Source organism: Corvus cornix, chromosome 5 (genome assembly GCF_000738735.6).
Source record: "Corvus cornix cornix isolate S_Up_H32 chromosome 5, ASM73873v5, whole genome shotgun sequence".
NCBI classification, from domain to species: domain Eukaryota; kingdom Metazoa; phylum Chordata; class Aves; order Passeriformes; family Corvidae; genus Corvus; species Corvus cornix.
Genome location: NC_046335.1, coordinates 23,514,998 through 23,540,304, shown reverse-complemented (window position 1 = coordinate 23,540,304; position 25,307 = coordinate 23,514,998). Strand labels below are relative to the sequence as shown.

General features: G+C 52.5%; 2 protein-coding genes across 16 annotated transcripts in view; one reads left to right on the top strand and one right to left on the bottom strand.

Moving 5' to 3' along the window:
- The window catches only part of ABCD4 (ATP binding cassette subfamily D member 4), a 16,262-nt gene extending 4,938 nt beyond the window's left edge, over nucleotides 1–11,324 (bottom strand). For 2 of the 14 annotated variants that reach the window (XM_039553278.1, XM_019282922.3), the window contains exons 1-11: nucleotides 11,195–11,310; nucleotides 10,454–10,578; nucleotides 10,209–10,336; nucleotides 9,898–10,037; nucleotides 6,581–6,697; nucleotides 6,167–6,292; nucleotides 5,255–5,305; nucleotides 2,538–2,632; nucleotides 1,464–1,585; nucleotides 522–613; nucleotides 254–343 (exon numbers count right to left, since the gene is read on the bottom strand). In XM_039553278.1, coding sequence (XP_039409212.1) covers nucleotides 254–343; nucleotides 522–613; nucleotides 1,464–1,585; nucleotides 2,538–2,632; nucleotides 5,255–5,305; nucleotides 6,167–6,292; nucleotides 6,581–6,697; nucleotides 9,898–10,037; nucleotides 10,209–10,336; nucleotides 10,454–10,578; nucleotides 11,195–11,295 — 1,187 coding nt within the window. In that variant the 5' untranslated portion in view covers nucleotides 11,296–11,310. The other 12 variants (XM_039553279.1, XM_039553281.1, XM_019282944.3 and 9 more) reach the window with 11 other exon arrangements.
- Nucleotides 11,029–25,307, top strand: VRTN (vertebrae development associated). Of its 2 annotated transcripts, none has more exons than XM_010392777.3 (2): nucleotides 11,029–11,277; nucleotides 22,359–25,307. In XM_010392777.3, the coding sequence occupies exon 2, from the start codon at nucleotides 22,360–22,362 to the stop codon at nucleotides 24,385–24,387; it is 2,028 nt and encodes a 675-aa protein (XP_010391079.1). In that variant the 5' UTR covers nucleotides 11,029–11,277; nucleotide 22,359; the 3' UTR covers nucleotides 24,388–25,307. The 2 variants fall into 2 exon arrangements, with proteins under 2 accessions (XP_010391079.1, XP_039409219.1); XM_039553285.1 differs by lacking the exon at nucleotides 11,029–11,277 and adding an exon at nucleotides 18,799–18,935.

Sequence of the window (25,307 nt, the reverse complement as noted above, 5' to 3'; positions counted from 1 at the left end):
GACAAAGAACGAGAAATCCAGGGGTAAGCAACCACACTGAGATTGGCAAAGATCAGGCACCTTAGACCTCCTGTGGCACTGTGACAGCAGCTCTGCCCCACACACCCTGGGAATGACAATTCACAGTGAGCACTGCCTGCTCCAACCAAATGCATGCAACAGACCGTGACACCAAGGGCCACCTCCATCCCATGGCAACCCCACACTCTGGCATGTAAGCTGCAAGCCAGCCAGTTGCTGAGAGGCGACTCACCTGTCCAAATCCCAACTGGTTCTGGCTTCTGAGTAATTACCATTTTTTTTTCTGCCAAGGCTCAGCAAGGTCTCCTGCAGTTCACCAATCCTAGACACACAGGAGGTTGCATGAATGCCAGGACAATTCCAGCAGCCTCTTCACAATATCCACACTTGCCCATGCTTGCACAAGAGCAATCGTTTCTTTTTTTTTTTAGCACAGACCTGGGCAGAGTCTTGTCCTGCACATCCCTTTCCTCCAGAGATGTGCCCACAGATAAGCTCACCTGTGTGTGTAGCCAGCAACATCAGTCACAGTGCTGGAGAGATCTATGAGCTGGCTGAAGCAGCCAATGAGGTAGATGGAAACAAAGGCATTCTGGGGAGAAATCACATGCCAGAGTACAGGTCAGTGCTGAGGTGGGATCCTGACCCTTATTCCATGACTGCAAGGAGGCAGCCAAGGAGTCCACACAGGCCACATCAGCTGTCTCAGCAAGATGAATGAGGGGTGGTGAAATCACCCAGGGTGGTGGGAGTGAAGATGACCACATTTGAAAGAAGCAGGGCTTCCCTGCTCAGTACAGCAGTTTTTGCCAGGTGGACACATGTCCTGTCACCCAGGGATGGTGTTTGCAGAGTGCCTGCTGGCCTGCCTAGGGCCCAGCATGCTAGCCCAAGTCACACGGGTCCATGCCACCAACGCTCTCTCAGCTCCGTATATAGCTCAGAGCAGGGTGTCTCAGCCTGCAGTGCCCACTTCGCTATTTTTAGCTCTGCATTCTCCATCACAAGGCAGTTTTGAGTATCTGGTAACGAGTCAGGTCAGGAACGTGAATGCAAGCCAGCTCAGCCTCACTGGTGGCCAGGCTCACCATGGGCAGTAGCTCAGGGCATAACCCAGACCCACAGCACTGGGCAGACCCCATCCCCACCTGCACTGCTGAAAACCACAGACTTCCCGACCTCCCAGGTTTTTTTAGACACAGAGGTCTGAGGTAGGAAACACTTATGTAGATGTGTCCTTGACAGTTCTCACCCCCAAGTTAATCATATACCAGCTGGCTACAAGCTCCCATTTCCATGACATGGTAGGTAGGGACAGTCTAACCTGAAGATCACGTGCTGCAGGTTATCTAGCCCCAGGACCACCAGCCCCACATGAAACCTCCATCCTCAGTGCCTGCTCACCCTCCACAATGGGGTCACAGAGATCACTCTTAGCTCACCTTGCTGACAAGGGCACTGAGCTCTGTTGGACTCAGGTCGCCGTAGACCCCAGAAAAGATGGGAATGGCAATGACCACGTAGCTCAGGATGCTGCCCAGATAATCAAAGGTGTTGATCCCAACTGGGCACAAGCACATTGAAAGAAGACAGTGAGTTAAAGTAGAAACCTCTGTCCCAGCCAGGCCCAAGTGCTGACCCTGAGCCCAGACAGAGGAAGAGCCATGCTCTTGCCTCAGCCCTTTATGATGAACCAGAGCACATCAGAGCACAAAAACCCATTTTGCAGGATAGCACAAGCATCAGAATGAAAATCCATTTGCCAAGCAAAAAGCACTTTAGGGCAGGCCCCTGAGCAGAGAAACATCATCCAGACACACAGCTCAGGGACTGCTATGGGGCTAAAGCCGCTTTGCCTGCTTGTTGCTACGCTTCAGTCAGGGGCCTGACTGACTCACAGTAAACAGGAGGGGAGGGCAAAAAGGAAGCTCTGGGGTGAGCTGGTTTGCCATGAAGTGTGTCTTGGGAGCACACAACAGGCAGAAAGACTTAAGATCCCAAATTCCCAGAGACGCTTCTCTTCAGGGTTCTCCCTCCCATACACTGCTCAGAAGCTCACTATGCTGCTGAGATCAGGAAGAGCTGTCTTTATAGGGGTCATTTAAAGCCAAAACCTGGACTCAGCAAAAAAGGAAGAAGGGATATTTTCAGGGGACAACTACGCTTAAGGGACAGGCTCTACTGGAAAGAAGTTTCCACATCTCCTAACCACATATACAGTCCTCAAATCTCAAGCCCTTCCCTCTTTTCTTGGCCTTTGAACACTTGACCCACGAAAAGCCAGATTCTGGGTCCTCCACAACTTTACCTCTTTATGAAGCTTTTACACAACAGGATTCCCATTTAGCACTGCAGGAGGCACCCTCTGTTCACCATCGGGGCTTTCATGCACCAGCAAGACGCAGAAGAAAACACAGCACCCACCCAACTGCTCTACCAGTAGAGTTCCCCAGCCTGTGGGCCACCACAATGGAGTTACCACACACCCCACTTCACCCCCCAAACTGCCCACTCACTGTATAGCCACAGCTCCTTGCCTATCAGCTCCCTCTGGGTCTTCAGCAGGCTCTGCAGCCTCCGGTCTGTGCGCATGTGCTCCACTCGCCCAGCCCTGTAAAAATAACATTGCAACATGCCACAGACATCCCAGGACCATGCGCTTTAAAACTGAAGCTTGGAACAGGCCTGGCACCTTTGCCTCCAACTAACAAGCTCTTTATTGACCAGGAACTGAACAGCCAGGACTGCGTTCCTGAAGAGTATCATCAAGGAACTCTGGCTGAAGCAAGGAGTCCTGAAAATCTCTCCCAGAGCCCAAGGCTGCTGCTGTTGCAGCAGGAGGAAGTGAAGCCAGCCCAGACACTGTCAGCGAGGCTCCAGCCTGAAGCAATACATACACCAGGTCAAACACAGTTCCCAAACACAGCCTGGTTGGAAAAGAGGGATGGCACTGCTACACAGCTGGAGCCAGAACGGAGAGGGCAGAGGAGAGCCCAGGGGGTGATAATCAGCCCACATGGCCTGCATGGCCAGCAGCCTCAGTCCACCTCTTCCCATTCCCCAATCCACAGGAATGGGACAAAGGCAAGTCCTGAGCAGTGCAACCCCCAGTGTGGGTACCTCAGCCCCACAACTCCCCCTTTCCCAGGGCCATCTCCATCAGGCCACCCACCACACAAGTTAGTGGTGATGCTCCAGTGGCCAGGCTGCGTCAGGAGCAAGGAGACATCTCTAAACCACCACCTTTAAGCAAGCGTGGCAGCTCCTTCTGCTGCTTTGCAAGGCCTGGGCTGCCCTCAGGTGGCAAAAGGCAGAGAGAGCTCCACATCTCACTTTAGACTCCCACCCACCATGGCAGCTATTGCCCCTGACATCCAACACAGGCTTGTGCCTACTACAAAAACCACACTCCCACCATGGTCTATGTAACAGAGGAGTCGCTAGGGCCCAAGAAGATAAGGCCAGAAGCAGCACAAAAACATCCAAATTCAGATTTTTGAAGTCTCATTTCTGAAGATTCTCAGTTCATAGAAAAATACATTTTCTTTCTCAAAAATGCGTCTGGTTAGAATTCAGTTTGGCATTACTGCCTTACAATACAGCTCAGGTAACTACTGAGCTGCAATCTTTGCTGTCCATGTATTAGGAAAGGACAAAGCCTTGGATACAAGGAGTTAAAGATGAGAAAGGAACTGCAGACCAGAGCTATTATTCTGTTGCAGATGAGGAGAGATTGCTGTATTTCCTCTTTTCCTCGCATTCACTTCACTTTTAAAGCAAGTTTGCCAAAGGCTTAGTAACAAAAGAAGTAAAAAAGGTGGCAGTGCTCTGCTTCTGTTTCTTTCTTTACCAAAACAATGGTTGGACAGTCTTAAGAGGACAAGATGACAAGCTAGAGAAGTCGAGCAATCAAAACCATCCACTCACCACATGCTCTTCCTCTTGCAGGATTCTAGAAATGCAACCTTTTAAAAAATTCCTTTATTTTTAATTACGATGCATACCATGAAAAGGCCTGATTGTGTGCCACTCAGTTAAGATATAGTTTCACATAAAGTGAAGCTTTTCTACTAAAACACTGTACTGAACCAAGATATTCTGTTTTCTGGTATAATAATCCACTTTCCATTTTCTACTTAGTAATAGAAAAAAAAAGTTCAAGATTGTGAGGGAAAGTACTGCATCTAAAATAAGGGCATGTAATTAGAGTATCTTTTCATTACAAAAAATTATCACCAACCAGTAAGAATCAATCAGTCCACAAGAAAAAAACTCAGACTTGCCAGTGCAAACCAAGATTGATTTCAGTTACTTAAAGCAGTTTCATGCCTGTCAACATAAGTTGTTATGATATCAGTGATTTTGACTCAAACCACTGTGGGGACAGCACCACAATACTTGAAATGCCCACACATTACAGCATGAAGGAGCCAAATACAGATCACAGGCAGGGAAGACCAGAGAGAGGACAGGTGCTACAATTCCTGGAAGAAGTGCAATTTGACAACATGCAGGGCAAAGGCAGACTCATGACAAGAGAGAAGCAACAACAACCTCCTGCCACTCCAACACAAGCTACAGCAAATTCATGGCTCTTTTCCTGGGTTCTCAATATTTCTGTGAACCAAGTAGCAGCTCAACAGGCTTCAGGGCATCACTAAAATGCAGAGGTGCTGCCGGGCTCCTGATAGTGTGCTCAGCTCTGGGGTGAATGGCACTGAGCAAATTCAGAGGACCAGTATAGCATTTGGAGTGTCAGGGCACAGACTGACCAAGAGGAGCAAGCAGAGGTAAGGTGGCCAGGTAGCAGCTAGCACACCCACAGAAGACAGGCAGGCTAGCAGTAGCAGGATGTGGCCAGAAAGAGCATGCAACAAGTCCTCAGAGGAACCAGATGCAATAAGACTTTGAGCAATCCTCCAGGCAAGGACCTGGCAAAACATCAGTAATGGTCTCTAAGCCAGCACCAAATCTGTATCTGCATCTGAGGACGTTAGAAGGGAGGCAAAGGAGAAACAGTTGTCTCCAGTTGCTGTGGATTATTTCTGCAGATGATGCACAGAATGCAAAGAACAGAGTGTCAGGGCTGTATGATGCTGCAGTGGAATGGAAGGGACAGAAAGCTCTGGCTGCAGACACAGAACTTGGGCTCCCTTGGGATACGTGAACACCACAAGGATGCTCTGAACTGGGACAATCCTTTTGAGGATACAAAGAAATTAAGACTACTAACCTGTAGAAAGCAGCTGGTTCTGCATTGACACGAATCTGCATGTGCTTGAACCTGTACAACCAAAAAAACATTGTAATTGTGCATAAATGCTCAGTGAATTATGTAGCCAAACCCATTCCTAGAGGAAACTTGTCTTGCACGTTAGAGCAGTGATCTGACGCATCTCTTGACAGAAATACTCAACAGGCTTGAAAGGCACCAGAAACCAAGGCTTAACACAAGGTGCCATCATTCAGGGCCAGCACAGTGGTGTATTTGTTTGGTATCCTGCTCTCTGCACACATCATCTTAGCCCTTGGGCTTACTGTCTGCTGGTAGTCCAGCATCTCCACCATAAAAAATCACTGTAGCCAACTGCCCTGGGCTGGGTTCCCTGTGCCACAACAGCTGATGCTGCTGTCCCTGGATGCCCTGAGCCCCAGAAAAAGCTAGAAAGCCCCTGCTACACACACAGCCAACACTGCAAGCAAGGGGGAGGAGGTGAGTTACAGAGCATATGGAAAGACTAGGCTGTTTTAGGAACCTAGTGAAGGCAGGGGTGAAGCAGACACCTGATTTCTGTCAGTAGATACAGTTTACTGAACGTGCATCTGCACCCAAGGAAGCTCCATGTGCAGTTTTCTTCAACACATCCCTAGCAGAAGCACCAACAAGGAGCAGGCAAACAGCCTGGAGACTGAGCTGTCAGACTGAACCAAAGGGCATTGCCTGCCATGACAAAAGGCTGTGAATGGTTGGCAGGGGCTCAGTACACTGACTTTGAGGCACCCTTACACAGGTAGCCTTCTCTGAGTGTGGGGAAAGTCACAAACAAGAGAAGTAGCTATATACACAGCACTGAATGGGGACAAAAAAGAAGCTTTCACAGGAGCTGCCAAGGGGCAGTGAAAACACAGCTCTGCTGGGACTCACCTGAAATCCCCCTCCAGTTTTTCCTGCTGCACAAGTTTAGACACAATTGGGCTCATCAAAACTTTGTTAACCATTGTCCCAATGACGAAATACCCAAAGATGCTCACTGGGCCTAGCCAGCCTGTGCTACAGAAGAGAAAGAGAAGTCAGCTAATAATCCAAGCAAAAGGACACTCCCGTACCATTAAGCTCAAGCAGTCAGAACCCTCAGCTGTCACCTCTCTTGGCTTTCACAGAAGTTTGCAGGCCAACATTGCACATCCCAGCATCCCCAAGGCAGAATTCTCTTCAGAGAGTAGAGACCACTCACCCATGTGTACAAATATCTGTCTGGGGAGTTGTAACATGGGTGGCAGGCTCCAAAAAAAGAACACCGAAAAGAGGTGTGCAAGCAGGACCGGGATACATCCTTACCTGTGAAAGCACTGGTATGTGTAGTAGGCCAGTGTGAAGGGTGAGATGACAAGCTTGCTGGCCATGGAGCTGAGCTGCCTGCAGAACCTCTCCACATCCTGGCTGATGCGCTGGTCCCTGCTCAACACAAAGAGCCATTGACACTGTTAGAGCCCAGAAGCAAGAGCCAGTACTAAATCCCTAACAGGGCACAAACCAGGCTGTTTCATTGCATGAACGTAGGAGAGGGTGCAGGTGAACAACCTTGCCTGAGAAGGACCTGCAGCTCCCCCACAGGAGACCATTTTCATGGCCCAGCAGGACCCACCCACGGGCCTTCTTGGCACCCAGCAAGAACAGCTCTTGCCATTGCTTTCACCCTGTTCCTTGTATTTATCCCTTGTTCGACTTTCAACAACACTACTTAACAGTTGTGCTGAAGGTCTCTGCATCATTGTCCTTAACTCCTCTCCTGGAACAACCCTCACAGTATGAAAAACTACTGAACTGTCCCCCTAACCTTTAGTACTGGGCTGAGATGTCGTCAGACCCACCAGGACAGGCTAGGGCATAGGACAGGCCTTCACCAGCTGTTGGATATTTGCAAACACTTCCATCAAAGCTACCCTTCCACAGTAGCTGGTCCCTTGGCTCTGAATGGAGTGCCTCTGGTCCCTTTGCTGCAAGGAAGGAAGTGCTTCCACCTACCCCAGCCCCCAGGAGCAGGAAGCAGCACACCAAGCTTTCTCACCTCACTGGCAGCAGGCACATAGGTGACAGACCCTCAAATCCCATCTATCCCACTGCTGAGATGGAGTTTCACTTGGAGTAACTAGGAAGAATTTCAGTATATTTACTCCCTCAGCACTTCATCTGTCCAGAACACATGGATGAGGGCATCAGCCTGCTGTGCTAAGCTCTGGTGGAAAGGCCATAACTGCATGTTGGAGTCAGAATGAAGAGCAAGGATGGACTCCTGGTTAGTCTCAGTGCAGATACAACCACAAGGACATTCATTTCTCAACACTTTAGCAGTTCAGGAACAGCAGTGGATTTAATTCTGGGGCAGCTCTCACCCTGACTGACCTTACAGTCATCATTTTTCCTTTTCCTCAGGCTGTAATTATTCCCATAAAACTGTAACTTAAATTGCGCTATAGTCTCATAGGAGGATACTGCTTTTTACAAGCTATTAAGCAACATGAAATGAAAACACATGAAACACATGGAAGCATCAACTCAAATGCCCTGCTAGGTGCTGCAAGTGTTTGTATGCCACCCAGAACCCACTCTTCTTTCCTTCGAAGTGGATGATTCCATGCATTTAACACTCCAGTTTGGTTTGCACTGCATAAATGGGAGGTCTCTTTGTTGCTCTAGCTTGTTCTTTAAGTACCTGGTACAGGGAAAAAACTCTAGTCAAGGAATTGCAAGATTAAGAGAATTTTTGCAATGGCACAAAAAACACACTAAACAGCAAGACTGAATGTTGGAGCAGAAGCAAGGTGTAATGAGAAATACTCCACAGTAATCCCACACATTTGGTCTGCAAAAGTCAGGAGAGCTGTCTCTTTTGCTGCAGAGCACACTGACCCAGTTGTCTCCTACATTTCACTGCACAACGTGAACAGGTTCCCTAGTTAAAAATAAACCTGAGCAGAATAATCATGTGCTGAGGGACCTCTGTCCTCGGCTTCCCCTCCCACACCCAAAGAAAAGGACAGGCATGCAGGAGCTTCCGGCTTCAATGTGCTGCACTGCCTGGGAAGTGCTGCATGCCCTGGGGACAGACATGGCTTTTTAACCCCTCCTTGCAACTCCAAACCACTGCAAAGCACTCTCAGAAATGAACATCTAATGATAATGGGAGTAAACCCAACAGCAACCTGGAAGTGCATCAGCTTGATGATGATCACCAACTGCCAAACGTGTAGAGCTGTTTGACCCAAGCTGAGCCCTCTCTCCTTGCTTGCTGCCCCCCCTTAGATACCCATTATGTCTTTTTGCAGCAGCCACACAAACCACCCTGCTCTGCAATGAAGAAGCAAGGACAGGCAGCCAGGAGCAACAGGCAGAAAAGTGCAGAGGCTGCTTCAGTTCCTTGAAGTTACTACTATTAGCAAGAGTTAAGGGATCCCTGCAAGACAGCAATTTTGCCCCAGGACCCTGGGTATGGTCTCCTCTGGTGCCATCAACATGGGGAATGGCACCAGTGCAGTGACTAGACCAGAGGTGCCCACTCCAGCAGAGGAGAGCTTGGCCTCTCAAAACAACTGTATAACACCACATAATTTGGAAAATGTTACCTCTTGATTTCTAGTTTTTCAGCTAGTATTTAATCATGACTTTAAATTCTGGAGAGGGAATAAAGGCTTCTACACTGGGATTAGCTCAATTGGTTAAAGCGTGGTGCTAATAACACCATGGGTTCAATCCCTGCGTGGGCCATTCACTTAAAGAGTTGGACTCAATGATCCATGTGGGTCCACTCCAACTAAGAATACTTTGTGATTCTGTGACCTCTCACATGATGTCTGACATAGGATCTTTAGCTCTTCACAGTACACAACTGTGACAGCAGTGCCCTGTGTGCAAGGACAGGCTGCAAGGCCAAGGTCCACACACAGCTGTGAGGAAAGGCATTTGACCTTTGCTGCACATCCCAGGTAGATCAACAGCTCTGCAGTAAGCAGGACAGTGCACAAAGCAAACTGGAGAGGGACCTCTCAGGGGTGGGGGGACTGGGATCTGCAAAGAGAGACTGAATCCTCCTCCTCTTATATTTCAAGTCACCCCTGACACTTCCTTCCTAGGAACAGGAAAGGGAAATGTGGCCCTCATACAGTGCAAAACAAAGCCCTTCCTGGATGTGTCTCTTATGGGTTATTAAACCACTAAAAAACCAAATGAACTGTGCTCAGCTGCAGATTCTGGTGTTTGAAGTTCAAACAGAACAGGGACTATCCTAATGCACTGGCTGCATGAAGGCAAAGAGAAGCACTGCTGACTCCAGCCAGACCCTTTGCAACATCACACAGTGTTAAGGGTTGAGTTTGCAGACATGTTTTATAGCACTGGATCCCTGCTCCGATGGGCATCCATTTTCCTCGCAACTGAAACATCCTGCCCCTAAAACCACCACGACTGCCAGTCACAGGAGTTCCCAGCAACAGGTATCACCTCCCACCAGGGCAGAAGAGGATGCCTAGATTTGTGCCTAGATGGTAAAAGCTTCTAGGGCTCACGCCCCTACCCAGAGACACAGAGAAGTCTGAAAAGGTGCGCAGCAGCCCTGGAGAAGCCAAGCAAGATACTGAAAGAAGCTGCCGGCAGCCTACGGGTTATCGATGTCTTCACGCAGCACGTGCAGGCTGTAGTAGACCTGGCCTTGGAAGTAGCAGCTGTGGAGGTATTCAGTGAGGGATTTCCTCCAGTTGATGTACATCATGTTGCAGATAAACTGGTCGAAACTTTTTAGCTGGAACGAGGGCAAAGAGATGGATGGGAAGAGATTTTTCAAAATTAAATAAAAACGAGCAATTTGTACTAGTGATCCACCTGACACCTAATGGGGCATGAGCAGGATCATGCCAGGAGCCGTGGGCAGCTTTCCCTTCCTCTCCCAAGACACGTGAGCCTCTCGTCTTACCGTGGAGTTCACAATGATCAGAGTCACGGCAATGGCAGTCAATGTTTTGAATCCGGAGAAGTCCTTGTTCCCTAGGACCTCATAGTACTGGCTGGGGATGACGCCGACCTGGTAAATAACCAGCTGCTCTGGAGGAGAAAGGCAAGCAGGGGAAGGAATTGAAGGACAGCGGTGACAAGGCAAAGTGGGGGACCACAGGGAGCAGGCGTGGGGTGCAGCCCCCCATCCCCACCACCCAGGCTCACCCAGCAAAGCGACACCGAGCAGCGTCAGGAACATGAGGGCGCTCGGGGAGGGCCACCCAGGAAAGAGCACGGCCAGGAGCCGCAGGAACCGCCGCAGGAACAGCCCGTCCAGCCGGGAGCCAGCCCTGCAACAGAGGGAGACGCGGGGACCGGCAGTGAGCTCGGGGGTCCCACCCCACCTCCCCTCCGCCACGCCCCGGTCCAGCCCGTCCGTGCTCACCGCCCACCGGCCCCGGCGGCCCCAGCGCTGCCGCTGCCCCCCGCCATCGGCACCCGCCGGGCCGGACCGGCCGGGCCAACCCGCCCCCGCGGCCGCTTCACATGAATATTCATCACCTCTCCTCGCCCGGCATCAGGCCCGCTCGCCCGCTCGCCCGCACGGGGGCGGCCGCCGCTGCCGCGCTCTTCCGCGTAGGGCGTCACCATAGAGATGCCGCCCGCCAGCACCGCCTCTGCCGCGCGAGGCCGAGAGCGAGCGCCCCCTGGCGAGACGCCGCGCTGCTGACAGCGGGCACAACGCCCCCTGGCGGCGCCGGACGGGTGCGGGTGGTCAGCGCCGCCCCGCCCGCGCGCTCCCCACACGGCGGGGCCGGGCGGGTGATCCCGGCGGGCCGTCCCGGTGCGGGGGATGCGTCCTTCAGCTCCTCCCCGCCCGCCCGCTCACAGAGACGGACCGTGGTGCCGGGCAGGGTTCAGGGCCGAGCCACAGGCCGCAGGGCCGGAGAACCCGGGCACTAATACCTCTTCTGAGGAAGGAGCTGGACAAGCACGAAATGATCCCTCTGGACATCCCAGTGGCTGAGGGACAGTCGCCTGGGCAGCAGGTATTGCCCACCTGTCATAGGGGAGACAAGAAAGTACCAGTACTGATTCTGCACATTTGGGTTATTTTGGGGTGGGCAGTGAAGTTTCAGGTTGCTTCCAATGGACGCACAACTTGCAGTGGCCATTGCAGGGGATTTCTCAAGCCGGGAATTTGGGATTAGGCAGCGATCCCCAGCGCGATGGTGAATGCCAGTGTGTGCTCCCCCCCGCCGCTGCAGGAACGGGAACGGAGCAGTGAGAAACCCGAGGCAGAGGGAGGGACTTCAAGAAAGCAGCAGTGAGCTGTGTCAGTGAATGGATCCTCTCTGGCTTCTCAGTGACCCCAATTTTAATACAGAAACCAACTTTTTTTTTTTTTTTCCTCAGATTTGGACTGCAATCTGGTTTCATAACCCAAAACTCTGAGTTATGAAATATTTCAGAACAAGTAAATTTCTGGACAAGTCTGGTGATAAGAGATGAGAGATCCTACGAGCTGTCATGCCCTCCTTACTCGTGTGTCTCTCACCTGCCATCCTGTTGATGCCATTTCTTCTGCAGATCCTTTGGGCTTCTGCACATGCCCTATGGGTTCCACTTCCCATAGTAGCTTTGTTCTTTTGCCAGTTCCCTGCCTCCCAGCCCTCTTTGTCTTCATCCTCATCTCCTTCATCTTTTGCTCTGCTGCTACCTGGCCAGCGGTCCAGCTAATCATACTTCACAAAATCAGTGTTTATGCTCCCAGGGATGAAAGGAGACACATCAGTGTGTTTCCTTAGCAAACGGCCTTGTCTCTAAGCCGTGCCCCTTTCTCCTTGCCCTCATCTCCCTTCTCTCAGCTCTTTTCCTGATGGAATTCACAATGCTATCAGTCATACCTAAAGGTTAAGCTCCAGAGGGCAGAGATCAGCCCTCTGAAAACCTGACCTCAGTGATGACTAACTTTTATGTTAAAAGAATCATGGGGGTTTTCTTTCTCAGCTGTTGCATCAGACCTGGGTGACGGTTGCTCCTAGGCAGTCACATCTTCTCATGGGGCAGTGCTGCAGCTGTGGCAATTGTGTGTGTCACCTTGTCAGTGGTTACCGGACTGAACTGACTCCTTTGCTCTGTTGTCCACTTTATGTTGAGGGGATATTCCTTCCCGTCCCTGCTCGACTGATGAAATGGCTTTCCAGCACCAGGGGAGTCAGAGGATCTAACACAGAGATGAGATTGCCACAACTGTCTATCCCAAGCCCTTCCTCCTACTTCGTCCTTCTCCCTGCCCTTTGTTCTGTCACTGACACCCCACGACCCCCACCTGGTAAAGCACACACTGTGAGCTCCCTTTGCTGTATCGGCTTCAGGATTTTTCCTGGGAACCCTCCTAAGGCAGCCAAGATCAAGAACAAAAGAGAAGTGCTTTCTCGGTGCCTCTCCATCCCCCCCCCCGAGGCTGTGCCCTAGACACTCAGCTGCTGTCAGCACAGAAACATTTACATCTTTTACAGCACTCCGGCTCTACTTCTCACGTTTCTCCCCCAGCAAACACCATGGTCATTTCAGTGTGTGCCTGGGGGCAGGGCTTGGGAAAGGACCGGGGAATCACGACTTGAGCAGAGTTTTATGGGTCTGTTTGCACTGAAGGGCCATATCTCAGCTCCCTGACTAGCTACAGACCCAAGAGAAACCCCCTCTGCATTGCTAACCTGTCACCAAAGTGTATGCCATGATTCCAGGGAAGCAAGAGCTGGGTCTGACTTGCTAGGTCCTGGGCTCCTTGAGACAGTGCAAGTTAATTCCTTGTGGTGTTTAACCGCAGCCCCATCTGCTCCTGCTTGCTAGGTGTGAAACATCCCATCCCCCATCCTCCCCTGCCTGCTGTTCCACGCATTTTTGCCCTGCCCTGGACCAGTGAGGGAGCCAGATCCCGCATCCCTGGCCTCCCAGCCCCCTGCCTCACGTCGTTCCCTACTGCTCCTCTATATTTCCATTTCCCTGTGGTCCCTCTCTGCCTGCTGGCCTGTAGCTGGGATGTAGGGAGAAGCCTGACAAACCCATCTTTCACTGCCTTTGTGGGGCAAGTGGTCCTGGGTGTTCTCTGAAGTAAGCAGCAGCTTCTGTCATCACAGAAAGAAACACAAAACTGCAGCCTTGACTGTAGCTTGCTTTCCGTCTTTCCCCTCTTTAATGCTGCTGGCTTTGTGTGATGTTGCGTAATGAAGCACTGCCACAAGATTATCCCCTTCCTGGGCTTTCCAAAACTGAATCCACCATTTCCTGCCCATGCTTCCAATTTCTAGTCTCCTCATAGGTACCTGTCCTCACTGGAGCTTGCAGCTTCTTCGGTGTGGGATCACCTACAAGCTTTAGCCCTCTGTCAGATCATTAGTAAAGAAAGGGTAATGAAAACTCTCATCCTGGGTTTCAGCTCTGTCTGTATTAGGGTGTGAACTAAACCAGCTAATTTCCAGCTGGATCAGCAAGCTGAACTGACTGACAGAGTCCCTCACACTCCTGTGCCACCCCAAAGCAGAGGGTGGGAATGGGAAACCGAGGGGGAGCAAACAGCATAGGCTAGGCTCAGCATGGCTTAAACCTCCATGGAGCCGCACCACGGCTCTTGCTGTGATATCTTAATGATTCTGCCTTTTCCTTCTCCACACTGTGTCTTAATTAGCCTTTCCCCCTCCTGTGCGCCAAACTGCTCTGCTTTCTTTTCAATCCTCCTTCCTTGTGCTTTGCCTCTAACAGTGTCTTTCTACTGTACACTTCAAAGGCTTTGCTTGCTGCATCTCCCCCATGCTGGCATTGGCTGGTAACACCCCCAAAGCAGGCCAGGTCTGCCATGAACTCATAGTCGTTGAAACGGTTCCGGGCCCTTTGGATCTGGGTAAGAAGCAGGCATGGGGGAGGAGAGGTCAAGGATTTTCAGCATTTCACCTATGAGAAAAATTATTAGTAACGCAGGAAAAAAAAAAGGGGGGGAAGGGACCCCTCCTCCACCCACCCTCCCCAGAGGAGAGCCCGCTGAGGGCAGAGTGCTTTTATGTGCAAGTGGGAGGGAAGGAGAGTGTTAGGGCTTCAGAGGGAAATGCTTTGATCTTGACTTTGAATCTCCTTCAGTTCCCAGCTCTCCCCCACCCTCCCACCTATGGCCAGGACCACAGGATACGGCCAGGACTCCTAGTTCTTGCTCAGTGCTGTGGTACTTCACTTGCTGCTTCACATTTAATTTCTTCCTATGAACCTGGGAGCCTCGCAGAGGCTTCGTAGAGCAAGAGCACAGTGCCAACACCAAGTTCAAACTTTCCCTCCTGTCTCACAGAATAGGAAGAAAAAGAGAGCCCAGCCAGCCAGAAGCCAGAAGGGAAAAGAGCCCCAAGCTGAGGAGAGGTGAATTAGAGATGGGACCTACTGTCAGGGTTCTGGTCCCCCAGGGCAGGGGGCAGGCAGACCTGGCTCTCCTGTGCATTCCTGGTGCATTAGACTGGTTAGTGCAGAACATGACCCAGAAGATGAACTGGGAAGCAGTAACCATTAGGAGAGGGACAGGGAGTGGCTCTCAAGGAGACAGCACTGATGTCCTCTGGTCCCACAAAGAGTTATTTTAAGTTGGAGAGAGGACAACAGCAATGAGAGCCCTTGGTGTTCTCTGCAGAATGGAAAGGAGGTGGCACTGAGGGGTGCTGGAGGATGGGGAATGACCCTGAGTTCTGATTCACTTCAAAGAAAGAGGACAATAGGGTGTGGGAGAGACTTAAGGGCCTCCAGTCTCTTGTCCAAGATGGGATCTAATGTGTAGGCCAGTTCCCCACTTCCCTTGTGAGATTAAACTCCTAACTGGGCCTTGCCCTTAAACTGCCTTAAAATTCAGGCCCAATACTTCTGCTGTCTGTGTTGCCCCTTTTTTTCTCAGCCGAAGTCACTCCTGTTAACCACTCTCCCTCGGTGAGGTTGATGCACTTGGCTATCTCTGCCTGCCAGTTCTCACTTCAGCACCACTAAATAAATTTTTTCCTCACATAATCTCCTATTTATAATTCAATCACTCCAGCTCTGCTACTCCTGGCTGAAAATTTCCTATAGTTTGTTACTTTCCCTCTCAGTATGATGTGAGTAGACCTGTCTGCCAGTGTCCAGCACTGTCCCAGGCATGCACAGACCGGAGGGTGCCTCACAGGACTTCTTTGCAGAGCCCAACAGTTGGTCTCTCTGAGCATCACTTTAAGGGCTCCAGCACAGGCATGAGGCAGTGGGTTCAAAGGTGGTTTCAGGGCCAGGAATGAGAAGTACCAGATAATGTGCATGAATGCCAAAACAGGACTTCCTGTCACTCACAGTAAACAAGTTAGCACAATAATTGGGGTGGACTCCATGTTTTCCAGGTCCCTCTTGGGCAAAATTGCACCAGAACCACTTGACCTTCCTTCTCCCTAAGAATAGTGGGCGTATTGCAGCTGCAGCAACCTGATTTCTGTTGCCAATTCAGGCTGCAAGCTCTGCTCATTGCTCTTTCCTTGTGGAGCAATGCCAGGCACAGGAGAGAAAGACAGCCAAGACAGTAGACACTTAGGACCCTCCTAGACGCTCCCATGCTCTCATTTCCACCAGCCCGTCAACAGTCCCAGCTCCCCTGACTTCCCAGAGAGATTCAAATTCTGCAGTGCTCTGGAGGGAGAAAGGTGGGACAACCAGAAGCCAGGGTACCAGGAATGGCTTTAAGAGGTTGGACATGTCAATTTAGCCCATGTATAGATGATAAATGGATCATAAAGTAGTGTGGGTCAACCTTTTCCAGCTACAGAGGTGGTTTTGGCAACTGGTCCACAGTCTGACCTGCCCCAAATGGCATTTGGTTGCCGACGTGTTTCAGTTACATCCCATCCTGCCTGAATAGTCTCATTTGGTCCACCCATGGACAGCCCTGCAGTAGGTAGGGTGTTCTGACTCCCTCCACTCCTGGAGGTCCCCTAGCTGGGAATGGGGAACTTTCCTGATGGGGTGGATAGCTGTGTGTTTAAATGTTGTCCCCATGTGTGTCACTGTTAAGATTGTCACATTACAGTGACAGAACCAGAGCAAGCCATATCTTATTATACAAGAACTCAGCACCAGGTCCTTGAGACATCCTTCCTCATGAGGTTCAAGCCAACAAGAATTCTATCTGCTGAACAAAAAGATTGCTCTTGACCTGGGAGAAGACTCCATGCCCAAACGTGGAGCAGTAAAACCTGCCTTACAGCACGTTTGGTAGCATGGTGCCTGGAGACTCCCCACAGCTGGGCATCTCTGCACCTTTTCTCTGAGCCGTGTCTGGGAGAGAATGGGCTGCAAGCAGGCAGGTTAAAACACAAGAGACAGAAAAGCTTCTGGCAGCCGTAGCTAAACTGCAAAAGGCTCCATGGTTGTAATGCTGAAGCAACCTGCACCAAAGCAGGAAGCACTCTGGTCCCCCACTGAACTCCTCCAAGGAACAGAAAAATGCTAACTACTTGTTTATAAGCTGGAAGTGGGTGTGTGCAGTCATCTGCATAACAGAACTGCCCAAGCTGTCTCTTTGTGTGTTTTCCAGCTCCTATGTTAATCACTGACCCTGCTGACTCCGGCATTTACCAGTGTCTCACTGCCCTGTGAGCACTGCTTTGCATTTTCTACTGAAGAAGTTAAAAGGATGAGAAGGGAAGCTCAGCAGCTGTGGACATGAACACCAGCCTGCCAGAGGGGAAAAGAGCCAGGACTGGACAGGCTGATATCGAGAGTGGAGCTGGCTTTGAAAGATTGTCTGAAGGGGATAAAGCTCACCAGGGAATGGTTTAGGTCTCTCTTCCTTGCACTGTAGCTTCACTGGGTCCAGTGAGAGTGACCCCTCTGAGTCCTGAAGGCCGGGGTTCAGTGTCACCTGGGGTGGTGACTCCTAACTAAGGCTGGGAGGACTCTTAAGCAGCCAGTCCACAGCTTCCAGGGAGCGCTTTCCTCCTGTCAAACCCTCCTTGCCCGGCCTCCCCCTGCATTCCTGGGATCAAATGTGAGACAAGAGCAGTGGGGAAAAATGCTCTGGGATATGTGCTTCTAGGCAGTGAAGGTATGCCTTGATTTGTGCAGCAGTGCTTGCCACTGGACGAAGGTGGAAGGAAAGGCAGCAGGAGAGGGATCTGGGCACACTTACCCTTTGAAATATCTGTGTTTCTTCCTGAATTGCACAAGAATCCTATACACGGCGTCTCCGTGAGCCCTCCTGCTCTCTCGTTGGCAAATGCTACCTCAGAAATGAGTGCCACAGTGAGGTTCCCCAAGGGCAGTGGCATGTGGGGCAGGAAGGCCTTGCTGTCTCTGGCATCAGGAGTTACTTTGTGCCCCTCACTGGATTTGGGGCGATTGTGGCAGGTTTCAGGCTGGTCCCCAGGGATAGGCTGGAAGTAGATACTGCCTGCAGCCAGAGCTACACACATACAGGGGACATGTAGCACTGACAGCAAAGGTCCCAACTCTTCCCTCTTGACCAAAGTATGACCTCTGTCATTAAAATGCACCCAGGACTCACACCCAAGACCAGATGGGCTCCTTGGGTTCCTGTTTTGGGGTGATGTAGGTTGGGAGGAGACAGGTTCTGGAGGAAGCTCTAGAGTTCTGGACACGTGAAGAGGCCATGGGCTGGAGCTGGTGTTGGCAACTTAGCAATGCTGGAGCGAGGTGCCTGATGCGGCTGTTTGCACAGCCTCACGTGATGCCCAAGGGACAGGATGAACCCATTGTGAGAGCGGGAGTTAAGGAGGGGGACCTCGGCCCTGAGATTAGGCTAAGGAGGCAGCAGAGCAGAGATAATGGGGAGAAAGATAGCTCCACCGAGGGTCCAGGCACCAGCAGGCAGATGTAAGGCTGTCCAGGAGGCTGCCCAGAGCTGAGGACAGGGAAATGGTTTCTGTCGTTTGGGTGCCTCCCACAGACAAACGAGAGGGTTTTGACGGGGAGCTGTGTCTGCCTTAGGAGCCCAGGGATCCAGCCAGCCTGGCCTTGCTGCTGAAAGGGCACCACTTGGGAAGGAGAGAGGAAAGGGCATGTCCTAGCTAGCAGGACAGAAGGACCGTGGCCTTGTCAGGAGCGAGCGGGGAGAGGGAGCAGACACGCATGCAGGCTGTGCCAACCCTTGGGCTGCAGTAACACTCACCTGGGAGCTGCCTGCTCCCCGTGGGACACGATGGGTGCCCCGCGCAGGCGCCCAGCTCCCACCCCGTGGCCCCAGTGGGCTCTGCCACTCGCCATGGGGCTGCAAGCCCGGGCGGGGTGTGGGGCAGAAGGATGCTTCGGGGCGCAGGGTGCCCGAGCGCTCCGGGGCGCAGCGGGGCAGGGTGGCCGGAGGCGGCGGGCCCTTTAAGTGCGGCGGCAGCAGCACAATGGCCATTATCACTTTAGCTTTGGAAGTGACCCCCGGCCCGCTCCGCTTTCATCTGGGCCGGGGCCGCGGGGATGGCCCGCTTCCTGGCGGGGGAGGGGAGGGCGGGGGCCGGCGGGGAGGGGAGGGGCGGCCCGGCCCGGGTCGGCCCGGCCCGGCGCCGCACGCGGCCGCCCGCTCCCGGGGGTCACTGCGGGGCTGGCACCGGGGCGGCCGCGGCTCCGTGCCGCTTCCTGCTGCCGCCCTTAAAGGTGCGGGGCGGCCCAGGGTGCGGGTGGGGCGTGACTTGACCCGCGGAGTCAGGTGAGTGTGGAGCCGTGCTGGGTGCCGTCGGGGCCGCGGCTCCTCGCCATCCCTTCCAAACTCGCGGACTGTCCCGCTGAGGCGGCACCTTCCCTGGGCGGGCGGGCGTCCAGTCCCGTTTTGCCCTCAGTCTCGGCTCGGCAGCTGCCCGGGCACCGGCGGCCTCTCCCCTGGCCCGGGGCTGTGCGTCCCTTTGTCTCCTGGCGAGGGGAGCGGCCGCCCGTGCTCCCACCCGGGGTGCGGGGCTGTCCCCGTCGCGGGGCAGCCGCACAGAGCCACCTCTGCCGCCTTCGGGAGAGGCGTGAGCAGCCGCGGGTGCGTGGGGCTGGGGGTGTCTGTCAGGCGCCGCCCGCACCCGAGCGCTCAGTGCCCCCGCCCGAGGGGCGGACGAAGCCGGGCTTGGCTGCAGCGCTCGGCCTAGGTTAAGGTGGGTCTGAGGCTTCTCCCTCTCCCGGTGAGCGATGCCCCGTTCGTGAGCTTCGGTGGACATGTGGGTGTTGGCAGATGGAGCAGGCTTCCTGCTGCCTTTGCTGCTCACCCCTGGATCTCCTCCGGTGATATTTCCAGCCTAGACAGCTCCTGGAGTCTATCACTTCTGTGCTCCTGCTGTATGGTCCCGGTGGTTTAAATATTCCTCTGTCATATGAGAGCCTTTACTAATGGGGTGGCCTGAACCCGCAGCTGGGGCTGGGAAGCGAGCCACTTAACCCAGGTGGGCTGGGGTGCGTGGACACCCCTGCTCCTGTGAGGTACCAGGGGCCCTGGGTAGTTGGGGCTGAAGTCTCTTGGATTCCTGCTGGTGGGAGCATTTTTGGGACTGGCTGGGGGAACTTGCGCTACTGGATGCCACCAGCTCATCAGTTTAGGTGAGGGAATGTGACCTGCAACTGTTTCCTTATCTGTAACAATGCAAAAGCGGCCAGGTTAGGTAAAACCTTTATCAGCTGCGAAAGCTGCCTTGGTTATTTCTTGGTGCTGAGGTGGTTTAGTGAACACTTGTGTGTCGTTTCCAGCATGCTTCCCTGGGGGTGTGCAGGGAGAAATGTTCCCTTTGCATCAGGTCCTCTGTGTTGAGAGCTGCTGGGTTTGATCTGGCCATGAACCAAGCCCCCCAGCTTGTCTGACTTCTGCTTCTGATTTACCCAAGACCCTCTCCACCTGCTCCAGGAGCTCCCTGCTGCTGATTCAGCTGTGGGTTTTGCCTTAGGATTGCTCTGGGCAGCAGGAGCTGACAGTGACATTGAGGCTGTGGATTTATTGCTGAAGAAAAAGATTAATGGTCATTAGGCTGTGCCTCCAGCCCTCCCTCTCTCTATCTCCCCCAGTCTATAAGGGGGTGGGAAATGCCCACTAGGACAGAAATATCAGGGCTGTTGCTGATGCTCTCTAGCGTATGTCAACTATGTCCTCACCCTCTCCAGGGTAAAAAAAGTCTGTCTTGCCTTTCCTGGCTCTTCTGGTGGGACAGTGCTCTGCAGGCCTTGGCTGCTGCAGGGGGAAGTGGCTGGCCCCTAAAGGGTTTAACAGCACACAGAGAGGGAGGACTTGGGCTCTGTCAGCCCTGTAGTTGTCCTGAGTTGTGCCTTTGCTTCAGCTCCTCAAGCACATGTCACTCAACATAGGCTTAGTCAAACTTTCTATAAACTACTGTAAATTTCTACCAACTTCTAGGAAAATAACAATGCAGATCTGAGCTGACAACTTCATACTTTCTCAGACCAGGATTTTAGGACTAGTTTATCTTCCCTGCTTCATAGCTGTGTGCATTCTCCTGTGTTTGTCTTTAGCAACTGATGCTCTACAGCTGTGGGAGCATCTGTAAGAACATTCTGGCCTCTGACATGCAGGAGATGGTGGAGGAGTTTGGAGCAGGGAGGGGATTCAATTGGTGACTACCTGTGATCTGGTTAAAGGCAAGGGGCATCAGCAGCATGGAGGCTTCTTGTGATGAAGAGCTTGTATGTGTCCACGTGATTCTGTGGCACCTCATGTTGTTTGTGGTTTGGTCGTGGACAGGGGCCATAGATGCTGCAGCAATAATAACCTTACCTGCAGCAAGGCTGAAAATTGGCAGAGTTCAGGCAGGACATCTGCTTTACTGTAGAGCTGCTGCTTTTACTGCCTCTGCTGTTCCTCATGTACCCACAGAGCTGTGAGTGCATAGCAATACCAGTGAAGTGTTGAGAGAAGGTGGGCTCTGGCTGGGATGTGAATTGAGCAGGCTGTGAAGTGATGCTGTACCTATTAGGAGTGAAGCTTAGGAGAAAATGGAGGAGATTTGACGTTTTATTTCAGTGAAGTGTTGTGGTCCCTGGGAGAAAACTGGCCCAAGAGGGAGAGAGTAAGCTGGGTGGGGAGAAGCCTGGGCTGGCTGGTAGTGAAAGGATGCTGAAGAGGGCTGCACCGATGAAGCTGGAGCTAAGAGCCGTGCAGCCATCATGAAAACCCCTGGAGTGAGGGGGAACCATGTAGGTATCCAAAAGCTGGACAAAGAGGGCAGTGCAGGTTTGACCCTTTGTATTTTGTGAGTGGGAATTGGCATGTAGAAGGAGGTATGACAGGACTGGGACTGGCTCAGGCAGGGAGGAGCACTCTGTGCAGACTCTGAAATACCCACTCAGTGCTTGTACTCTGCCTGTACTTTTGCCTCCTGCCTGGTAGCTCATCTAGGAGAAGCCCTCCTTTTGTGCTTTCTCCTTGGTTGGTGGTATGTGTCTGCTGAGCAGCAAGTGACATCTAGTGTCAGCTCAGGCAGCAGTAGCCGTGGCTTGGGCTGGCTCTGTCACTTCCATCCCAGGTTCTGTGACAGTTTCTGGTGCATACAGCGGGTGCAGCTGCAGAGCCCTGCTCTGAGGGAGAGGGCATGCTGCTTGCCCCTTTTTCTGTTGAGCTTGAACAGCTTGAGCCAGGTGCATCCATGTCTCCTCACACAGTGTGGTTCTGTCACAGGTCCTTTCCTGCAGAGATGACAAATGTTTTCCCTTTGAGGGAAACTCTTCTCCCCGGGTGCTGATAGGGGAGTAGTAAAATGGAAATGATGGAACTAGCAGTGGGAGAGGTGGGTATAGGGGCGATGCCAGGCGCAAAGCCAGGCGTGCAGTGGTGGGAGGTGACCTGACTTCCCACCCCATGGGTGCAGTCACTCCTTAGCTTCACTTAGGCAGGTGGAGGCTGTGTGTCTTATGTGCTGCCCACAGGAGGTCACTGGTGAGCAAGCTGAGCACATGTCCCACTCCCAGGTCTGCCTGGTGAGGACCAAGGCTTCCTCCTTTGTCCTTGGAATGTGCATGGTGGCCTTTCCTCTACCTTTTTCCTCCATCCTGCCCTTTGGGCAGGAGCTGGACCTGGAGGCTAGGCCGCTGCCAGTCTGGAGTGTGCACTGTCTTCATCTCCAGTGACTTCTTTCTTTTTGCCATCTTTCAGGATGATCCAGAGGCACCAGCTGGTGCAGTCTGTGCTGCAGGAGCTACAGGAAGCCACCGAATGCTTTGGCCTGGAGGGCCTTACCAGTGCTGCACTGGAGGCAGAGAGGACCTTGTCATCTTTCTCCCTGCCTGGCTATTGTGGGAGTCAATTCCAAGAGGAGCTGGAGGTTGACCGGGTAGCCAGGAGCCTCTATCCTGAGGATGCCCCAAGTAACATGCTGCCTCTCGTTTGCAAAGGTGAGGGGAACCGCCTCTTTGAGGCTGCCAGTGTGCTGCTCTGGGGCAACCCCAGCCTCAGCCTGGAGCTGCAGGTGCGTACTGTGGTGGAGATGCTGCTGCACAAGCAATACTACTTGAACGGCATGATTGATTCCAAAGTGATGCTGCAGGCTGCCCGCTACTCCCTCTGCACTGACGAGACCCCGGAGATGACCAGCCTCCCCATGGCTATCCTGGAAGCCATCTTTGATGCTGATATCAAAGCTACCTGTTTTCCTGGCACCTTTGCCAACATGTGGCATGTCTATGCTCTTGCCTCAGTACTGCAGTGTAACATCTACTCCATCTATCCCATGAGCAACTTGAAGATCCGACCCTATTTCAACCGGCTCATCCGGCCCAGGAAGTGTGGCCCACGAACCTCCACACTACACATCATGTGGTCCGGGCAGCAGCTCTCCCAGCAGGTCTTCAAAGCACAGTACTTTGTGGCCGTGGTTGGCCTGGAGGAGCTGGAACCCACGATACCTTCACCAGAGCCTCCTGTCCAGCCCATGAAGACCCTTGAGCTGCTGAACAGTGACCCCCAGTTGACCTACTCCAACCTGCGTGACCGCTACAGCATTACCAAGAGCACCTTCTACCGCTGGAAGCGCCAGTCTCGTGAACACCGGCAGAAAGCGGCTGCCAGGTTTGCAGCTAAACACTTCCTCCAGTCCTGCTTTCAGGAGGGTAATATAATCCCCCTCCAGCACTTCCGACAAATGTTTCCAGAAATCTCCCGATCCACATACTATGCCTGGAAGCATGAGATGCAGACCATGGTCAATGGTGATGCCTCTGCTCTGTCTGAGGCCCACAAGTTGCAGGAGCTTCACAGGGTTGTCCCAAAAAAGGCTGATGTGAATGAGACAGCAAATCCACAGGGGAGTTTAAAATCCTCAAGTCCTTCCCTAGATCCCATTCAAGCAGGAATCTTTATGCAAGGAGCCAAATCCTACCTGGAGAAATGCATTTCCATGAACACTCTGGTGCCTTACAGATGCTTCAAACGCAGCTTCCCTGGCATCTCCAGGTCCACTTACTATAACTGGCGAAGAAAAGCAATCAAGGAGAACCCTAACTTCAAACACCCCCAGTCACCCTTGGATAACCAGAAAACTCTAGCTATAGGAAAGCCATTCCTGCAGTTGAAGCCAAACAGCGTGCCTGTTAGGAAGAGACGGAATGGAGACCGGCCAGCACCCAGGCGTCTCCTGCAGCTCCAACCTTCTCTGTGCTGGAGAAAGCAGCTGCGAGATGTGGCCAGGAGGCAGGTCCAGCAATGGCAGCTGCCATTCTGCAAGTACCGCCTGCGCTATCCATCTCTCTCATCCACAGCCTACTGGTTTTGGAAGGGCAGTGGCCAGGCCATTTGGCAGCATCGCCTGCCCTGGAGCAGCTCCAGCCTGCCATTGAACCATGTGGCTTCTCTGGTGCCTCCAAGAGCGGAGCCAGGCCTCAAACCACAGTGCCATTTGGAGGCAGCCACCAAGCACATAGATAAGCCAGTGGCTGCCATGCCGTGCAACACCACCCTTTCGGGCTATGCCATGTCGGAGAGAGCCAACAGCCGGATGTTTGTGATGGATGTGATCGCCACTGCCCAATTCAAGGCACAGGCCAAGCTGTTCCTGCAGCAGCGCTTTGAGTCGAAGACCTTCCCAACCTACAAAGAGTTCAGTGCCCGCTTCCCACTCACAGCCCGTTCCACCTATTACATGTGGAAGCGTGCTCTGCATGATGGGCTGACACTGGTGGATGCCTGAGTGCCAGCTGCCAGCTGGCTTGGCCACAGCTCCTCTGCTGATGTGCCCTTTGGCTCTCTGGTGGGGTGCCCAGGTTGGGGCCTCACTAATTTTTTTTTCTGGTTTGGTTTTGTTTTGTTCCTAGTCTCTGGCTTTCTTTTTTGTGTGGTTCAATCAGGTATGGGAGCATCCTCACAGTGCCTATTCCCAGAGGCTGGAGGGGTGGAAGGAGAAGGCACTGAGTACCCCAAAGGAGAGGGACCAGGTAATTTTCCTCTCTTTTTGCTCAGAGGATGAGCAAGAGAGGCAATACTGTGCCAGTGTCATGGTGTGCTGCTGGGCCTCCTGAAATGGAAAGTCTCTCTGCCGCAGGCAGTTGCTTCAACGAGTAATGTGGATGTGCAGGATGAGCATGGAGGTGCCCAGCATCTCATCGGTGAGCAGACTAGTACTGGCTCAGCTGTAGGTGAGGAGAGGTTTGGGGAGTGCTCAGCTTTATGTAAGAAGCATCTTTGGTCTGGGTTCTTCCCAGCTAAGGAGAATAAAAGCTTCACTTGGGGCCAGTGAAGCTCTGGCTTTTGATACCTGCCTCTGGCTGCCCTGATCTTCCCTAGATGGAGCAGAGGCTGGTAGATAAGGGGACTTGTTTCCGTCCTCACTGTAATCTGTATGCTGGAAATGCTAAACTAGGAACCAGTGTCTTTTGCAGGCTCTGGAGAAGCTGTCCATGACCTTTCAGGTCTTGTAGCAATAACCTTTCACACAAACCTTTACTCTCACAGCTGGCAGCTGCCTTACTTTTCTAGGGTCTCTCTTCCCTGATGTCTAGAATGCAGAGAGACTGAAACTTGTGTGCTCAGTGTCCGTGCATCCCCTCTGCTGTGCTGCAAGCAACATGGATGCGTGTATCTCAGTTGTAAGAAACCAAAGCAATAAAGACT

Coding starts and splice junctions, on each gene's coding strand:
- VRTN (XM_010392777.3), top strand. CDS start 22,360: ATGATCCAGAGGCACCAGCTGGTGCAGTCTGTGCTGCAGGAGCTACAG.